General features: G+C 39.3%; 1 protein-coding gene across 1 annotated transcript; it reads right to left on the bottom strand.

Annotated features, from left to right (window-relative positions):
- Positions 1-1,066: 1,066 nt before the first annotated feature.
- Positions 1,067-4,873, bottom strand: LOC119412874 (odorant receptor 131-2-like). Its single transcript, XM_037679909.1, has 4 exons — positions 4,794-4,873; positions 4,425-4,563; positions 2,816-3,241; positions 1,067-1,324 (listed from the first exon to the last, which is right to left on the bottom strand). The coding sequence occupies exons 1-4, from the start codon at positions 4,856-4,858 to the stop codon at positions 1,067-1,069; spliced, it is 888 nt and encodes a 295-aa protein (XP_037535837.1). The 5' UTR covers positions 4,859-4,873.
- Positions 4,874-7,682: the final 2,809 nt, after the last annotated feature.

The following is a 7,682-nucleotide window of genomic DNA, read 5'->3' as shown; positions in this document are numbered from 1 at the left end:
ATTTGAGGAAACAGCAAAATAAAAAATGTTACAAATGCAAGAGGAGTTCCAAGTCTTAAAATAAGCTATGTGTTTAAGCACTTCCTTAAATAAAAATATTTCATAAAAAAATGTTGAACATGGGGTAATTTTCAGGAAACTGCATTTGTGGATAAAAAAAATGTAGCCATAAGGATTAAGTTGGTGTTACCATAATTTAAAACTTCATTCCCTGCATCTTCAGCATCTTCATCATCCTTCCAAACGAAGGAGGCTTCTTTTGTTCATCTTCGACTCTGAAAATCCCAGTTTTAATTTCCATCATTAGTCATCTTATTTCTTATTAGTTCATTTATGTCTCCAGATCGTGCTCTCTAAAACATTTTCTTTTCATATGAATTTGTAGATTTATTTTTTTATACAGTGTTTTGTTTTCAATGCAAAGCACATTGATGTGTGTGGAATATGCAATAAAAATAAAATTATATGTGATCTTACCTAACAAAATTCCTGCTATTTCTTTGTCTTTTTAAGTTTTTTGAAATGTTAACATTTTTCAAGTTTTGATGTTCCATATATATATATATATATATATATATATATATATATATATATATATATATATATATATATATATATATATATATATATGTGTATATATGTATATATATAAACAGAAAGAGACATTAATGTTTTTGTATGAGACAGGTACATCTGCGATCACATGTCCACGGCGTGGCAGAAATCTAACACTGTATTTCATAATTTATGTGTATTATCATTTAAAATAGGACTGACATTTTTTTAAAAACTGTTTTTGTATATTTAATTATACAATAATAGTAATGGTGACGTCATTAGTGGATTTTCTTGATGTGCTGCATTTATTGATCAGAAAATGTTTTATTCTGTAAAAGTGATCACATTGCTAATAAATTACTAAACTGATTCATCAGTCAGAATCACTCAAAATAAATAAATAAAATTTAAAACAAGTCAAGTCCTGGAGTCCTGGAGTCCTGTCAGACTGGACCGATGTGAGTCGGACCCAGAACTCATCAGCAGGACACTGACAGATGTGTGGGCTTCACGTTTCCTGGGCTGAAGGTTTCAGCACCACAGGCCTGATCCGAATGATGCTCGGACTCTGACAGGACAGGTACCGGATCCAGTACTTCCTGAAGAGCTCGTCCCGGAAGCCGTAGACAACCGGGCTCAGGAAACGAGGGATGATGTAGACGAGCAGGAAGAAGATGTAGCGGATCTCCGTGCTCAGCTGGGGGAAGATGGAGATCAGAGCCGCCTGCAGGGAGGGAACCACGAAGGCCAGCATGCACAGCAGCAGCTGAGGCAAAGGAAGCAGCCAACAGGTTTCATCTCATGGGCTCATGCACAAAATAACAACATTAAAACAAAGTAATGAATTTAAAGCACGAGGCCTCTGACGGTAAACGACTCAGATCTCAGACAACTTGTCCTTCATGACAAGAATTTAAGTAAAATGTTTGCACTGAGTGACATCATCAGGCAACAGAAACAGCCTGTAACAGAAAAGGTAAATAATAATAATAATTTAAAAAAGCATTTAAAATAAAGAAAACAAAAAATTAAAATGTCTGTTCACATTCATTCAGATTTTTTTTCCAGCTACAAATTTAACGTTTAAACATTGTTTTCATCTTTGTTTTGATTAAACAACAGAAAATATTTGAACGTTCTCTTTATATTTAATTGAAATTTCCAAATGTTTTTATTTTGTTGATCAACTGATCACAAACAAACAAACAAAAAAACCCCACTTATTAATTTTATAATTTATAACCAACTCAAAGATTTTCAACAAAAAGCAAATTGTGTAAAAATATCTTAATTCAGAACCAGATTAAACTAGTTTAGATTAATTAAACTGTTTATAAACCCTATTTCTGTTAAAAAATTTTTTTTTTTAGATTAAGCAAATTTTATTCTGATGATAAATGACAGATTTAATTTATTTAATACCTTCTGCATTCATCAGGTGAGATCCTGGCCTTGTTTTGTTTTGTATCTTTTCTGGGTCACGTTTATGCTTTCACAGTTTTTGTCCATGGTACTACACAACATAATCCTGTAAGTACCTGGTACTTACCAGATATGTACAAGGTAACCTAAGGGCTAAGAACCAACTACATATGTGGTACTTGCACAGTATGTACTTGTTACTTACCTGGTATATTTCTAGTACTTACAGGGCATGCACATGCAAATGGATATAGAATATGTACATAGTTTTTACAGGATTCATACTCTATTTCCTTTGTTTTAACTGAGCTCATTCCTAGTACTTACTGGTTACCTGGTAGGAACAGAATACATAAATGGTACATACCAGATACTTACTGGGTGTATGTGGTATGTGAGGTGCATACCCCGGTCCTTACCACGTACATGCAAAGTAGTTACAGGGTATGAAATTGATCTGTAACTAGTACTTACTAAATACTTACAATATTTGCACATGGTATATAATGGGCATGTACATGGATAAGGACCTGGGACTGGCATCTGGTGCTTACAGGGTATCTGGTACTTTTTGGTTATGTATCAGTACTTACCATGCGAGTTTGGGAATTGCGCCCAGTATTTACAAAGTACCTGCAACTTGTATGTACCAGTATGTACATGCTATACACCACATCAGTACCTGGTAACTTACTGGAACATACATGGTGCTCTTTAGTAAACATACCTGTACTTGGTAAGTATGAGGTATTCACAGTCTAACTTTATAATACAGCTGTACCAGTATATGTATCCACCAGGTCTGTACCATGCTGCATGTGTTTGTGACGCCCACCTGCCCCCCGTGAAGCAGCACGGTGTTCCTGGCTCTCTTCACTGACGTCAGGCTGGTCGAAGCAGCTCGAGCTGCCAGCATGATCTTACAGTAGGTGTAGAGCAGCGTCAGGGCCACGAAGGACAGGAAGACGCCGTCGAACACGCAGTTCTTGTAGTAGATGGACGGGTGGCGGAACAGAAGGCTGTGGTCACAAAAGACGGAGGCTTGGAGGAAACTCGGGGGCTCTTTGACGACGGTGATGAGGAGGTCTGTGACGGGAGGAGTGGCGGTGAGGATGAGGATGACACCGATGAGGAGGAGGGTGCGGCGGACGGTGCACACCTGGCCGTAGTGCAGAGGGAAGCAGATGGAGATGAAGCGCTCCAGAGCCATGCCGGCCAGGATGAGAGGGGTGGAGCGGGTGGTGAGGACCGCCGTCATCACCTGAGGATGGAGAAGATTTGTTCTTCTGTCAGAAAATATAAAAAACTGTAAAAAAAATACAGAAATATGTAAAAAATCAGTTCAGCAGCTTTCAAACAGAAAAGGTTCCTTTAGAGGCAAAAAATAATCTTTAAACCTTTTTACACCCAATTTAAAATGATTGTCAGGAGGATCCTCATTAAATAACTAATAAAATGCCTGAAAGCATAAATTATTATGAAATGGGTCTTTTTTTTCCTGCTTGTTCTCAAATTTAAACAGATTAGCATAATTTACTCAAATAATCTGATGATTTGTGATTTTATTTTATTTTTTAACCTAATTTTTCTAAAATGTAAATTTTGTGCAGAGTGCTCCTCCCCCAGAACATTTCAGATAAAGTAGATGTGATTTTCTGCATTTTAGTGTATTTTAACAGGTTGTTAAACATCTACATTTGTATTAAAAAAAAAAAAAAAAAAATTTTGGCGGACCCCTAAGCATCGGCTCACGGACCCTCGGGGGTCCGGGGACCCCAGTTTGAGAACCACTGCATTATTCATCATACAGAATGTATTACACTGCATGCTGGGAAAAAAAAGAAGTTTATCTGGACTTAACTGAGTAAACTGTTACAAATCTCCCATCATTAAAGTCGAGCCGTGGTTAATACGGACTTCTTATTTTTTCCACAACTTGTTTAAAGAAGTCGTGATATTTAGTCGATACTACATGAACCGTTTTTTAAAAGAGTGAATATAAATGTTCCATAATTGTTTCAGTTTTGATCAATAAGTACATTTTGTTCATTGTGTGGAAACCAGAGAATCAGTGCAACAATGTTCAGTCAGGTCAACTGGATGATTTGTTTTGTTGCTGAGTCGTTTCATCCTTCATCCAAAGGACTTCTTCAGTCTGAGGCTCTTTGAGACTCATCTTTTGTCCACACTGTTTGCTTGATTCAGTTTGGTTTGGCGTCTCCTCAGATTGAAGAAGTCCTTCGGATGAAGGATGAAACGTCTCAGCAGCAAAACAAACCATCCAGATGACCTGACTGAACGTTGCTGGATTTATACCTGGATTACTTAATGAACTTTGGTGCAGAGAATCAGTGGTTATAAAATATTACGACTGCCCTGACATGCACAACATAAATAAATGAAATGTTTTACGGGTTTTAAACTGAAAGTTCGAGCTGATTTACCAGAAAGCAGCAGACGGAGGCGTGGATCTTCCTGAAGATGTAGCTGACCACGTACAGAGCGGTCACCAGGGTCAGCTGCAGGGCGTCGTTCACCACCATGCAGATAAACATGATGTATCGAGGGTTCTCGTAGAACAGACTGTCAAATACAATAAGCTTATTATCAGTTAATTAATGTTAACCAATTAATAAAATAAGATGCTTCAAACTTAAGTTAGGTGGTTTAAACCTTGTTATTCTTTGCAGATTGGATCCAAATAAAGAAAATTGCGTTATATTTAGTGAATGTTTTACATTATTCACATCTATTTTAAACATTTAATTATCTATTATTTACTTTGCAGCTGGATTTTCTTAATTTTTTTGTACCTGTGTCGCAGAAAGGTGTGCAGCATGCTGCTGTTGATGATGCTCAGGAGCAGCCACACCAACATGGCCACCGTGTTTTTAGTCAGGGCGATGGAGAAGCTGTCTTTAGGTGCAGCCGCGGCGCCTCCTTCAGAGCTGCTGTTAGTCAAGAGGAGGTCCAGGGGCCCGGAGGAGGTGGAGGTCAACATCTCCTCCTCGCTGTCTGACGGGACACACGTGGAACAGTTCACCGATATAAGCTTCAGAATAACATTTACAGCGATCATTTATATATAAAAAAGTTTAAAATCTGCACAGCACAGTTTTAGATCACGTCTGTCTTTTGTTAGAATCCAGAAAATGTTTGAAATCACGTTTGAATCAACAGAAAACTGATGAACATCATAATAAATCAGACTGGATGAAAACTTCACAATTAACTCCGCACGTATCTTAATTATAACTATTATATGTCATTAAACTGATATGATGCACATAAATTACTTGCACAAAATCATAAACTTACCTCGTTCATTATCTCATTATTGTGTTGGCGTCTGTTTTAAAAATAAGAACTGCATTAAACGAGACAAAAGCAGTTTTATAGCTCCTCACGAACAAATGTCCAGTTTGACCAGCACTAACAATTCAGTATTTATAGAATCATACAAGCTGACAAGCTTCGGAAAATGTTCATTATGAATCATTTTAAATAAACAAAAGAGAGAAACATTTGTTTTTATCATTTTTTTTCTAATCGCACTGAGTTTTAAAGCGTTCACATCCCTAAAGAAGCGTCGTTCTTCACTTACAGACAAACAGCTGAAGGAACTCACGCTGAGGAATCGGCTGTTTCCTCCTGCAGCTCGTTAATAAAGAAGCTGAAGGAGTTCAGAGTCTGCGTGGAGGAGCACACGGATCATCGATGATCAGAGGACTGACGAGCTGAGCTGTGGCGTCACGTGTTCCATTAATCCTTAAGACACTAATGAAGCTAAATTGACAAATTACACACTAAATTTGACATATTCTGTGAATTCCAGTTTAACTTTATATCCGTTAATATAAAGTAAGGCAGTTATAAAAAAAGTTACTTTTTTTTGTTGTCAACAATGACATTTTAACAATACCTTCTTAACCACTGCCAACTTTATGAAAGCTGATGACAAAATTAAACATTTATTAGATATAATTCATGTTTACATTCAGCCTTATTGCCAGACATGTCAGCTGCAGTGCTGTAGAAAAACATTTTAGAGTCTGGGAAGCTCAGTCCTCACCTCCTTCTCCAGATGTGCAGTGGAGAGCATCCTGTGCTCCAGCATCAACGTGTGGCATGGAGGCTGCACAGCTGCAGGAAGAAAAGCTTTGCAGAGAGTGGTGAAGGCTGCACAGAAGATGTTGGAGTCAGCCTCCCCACCATCACAGACATCGACACCTCTAGATGCAGGAAGAGGGCCACCTGCATCATGAAGGACCTCACTCACCCAGCACGCACACTTCTTGCCCTGCTGGAGCAGAAAAACTTTTATGTCCGTATGCTCTTTGTGGACTTCACATCCACCTTCAACACCATGATCCCCCGAACCTTGATGGACAAACTATCCACACTAGGACTAAGCCCCTCCATTTGCAACTGGGTACTAGACTTCTTAACAAACAGACCACAGTTAGTGAGGATCCACAACTTCTCCTCCTCCACAATAACCCTCAGCACTGGCTCTCCTCAGGGATGTGTGTTGAGCCCCCTCCTGTTTACTCTGCTCACGTATGATTGTGCAGCTACCCATCCAGGCTGTCATATTGTAAATTTTGCAGATGATACAGCGGTGGTGGGATGCATCACAAACAATGATGAGTCCAGCTACAGGCAAGAGGTGGAACACCTGGAGAGCTGGTGCAAAGAGAATAACCTTCACATCAATGTGAAGAAGACAAAGGAGATGATTGTGGACTTCAGAAGGAACAAAAACATCTACACCCCCCTGAACATGAGGATCTGCGGTGGAAGTGGTCTCCGGCTACAAGCACTTGGGTGTACACATGAATGACAACCTCAGCTGGAGCAACATCACCACCAGCCTGATCAAGAAAGCTCATCAGAGACTCTACTTCCTCAGACGGCTGAGGCGAGCTGGTCTGGGAAGCTCAGTCCTCACCTCCTTCTACAGGTGTACAGTGGAGAGCATCCTGTGCTCGAGCATCAACGTGTGGCATGGAGGCTGCACAGCTGCAGAAATAAAAGCTTTGCAGAGAGTGGTGAAGGCTGCACAGAAGATGTTGGAGTCAGTCTCCCCACCATCACAGACATCTACACCTCCAGATGCAGGAAGAGGACCACCTGCATCATGAAGGACCCCACTCACCCAGCACACACACTTCTTGCTCTGCTCCCCTCAGGAAGGAGGTTGAGGAGCATTAAGTGTAGAACCACTAGACTGAGGAACAGCTTCTACCCTGAAGCTGTTAGACTCATGAATCTCTAATCAGGATTATCACTGTAAAAAAACATCACTGTAATGCCACTTTGATTGGTGCTATGCACTGCTGATTATCCCTGCTGCTGATCTCACGCTGCTGGGTTCATTCACACTCATCTGCTCACACAGACTCATGTTCGTGCTGCTGTTGTTCAGCGTAGTGTTTCTGTACTATTAGTGTTCAGCATATTCCTCAGTTTATATCTTAGATCCGTATTTACTGTTTCTTTTTACACGTTACATTTTTGCTATTGTTGGATGTAACTGGGATCCTGTGTACACAAATTCGTTCCACCTCATGTACCACATGTGATGCGAATGATAATAAAACATATTTGAACTTGAACTTAAAGATTTTGGTTATTTACGCAATGGGGGCGTCTTATTTAACATTTTTAATTGGAGATTTGTCACTTTATCTGTGCTGCTG

This window comes from Nematolebias whitei, chromosome 7 (assembly GCF_014905685.2).
Source record: "Nematolebias whitei isolate Nwh7 chromosome 7, NemWhi1, whole genome shotgun sequence".
NCBI classification, from domain to species: domain Eukaryota; kingdom Metazoa; phylum Chordata; class Actinopteri; order Cyprinodontiformes; family Rivulidae; genus Nematolebias; species Nematolebias whitei.
The sequence above is the reverse complement of the archived record's forward strand: the minus strand, read 5'-3'. Positions and strand labels throughout refer to the sequence as shown.

Coding starts and splice junctions, on each gene's coding strand:
- LOC119412874 (XM_037679909.1), bottom strand. CDS start 4,858: ATGTTGGTGTGGCTGCTCCTGAGCATCATCAACAGCAGCATGCTGCAC. Junction 4,564..4,793: donor CACACCTTTCTGCGACACAG/GTACAAAAAAAT, acceptor TGTATTTGACAG/TCTGTTCTACGAGAACCCTC. Junction 1,325..2,815: donor TGCTGCTTCACGGGGGGCAG/GTGGGCGTCACA, acceptor CCTTTGCCTCAG/CTGCTGCTGTGCATGCTGGC.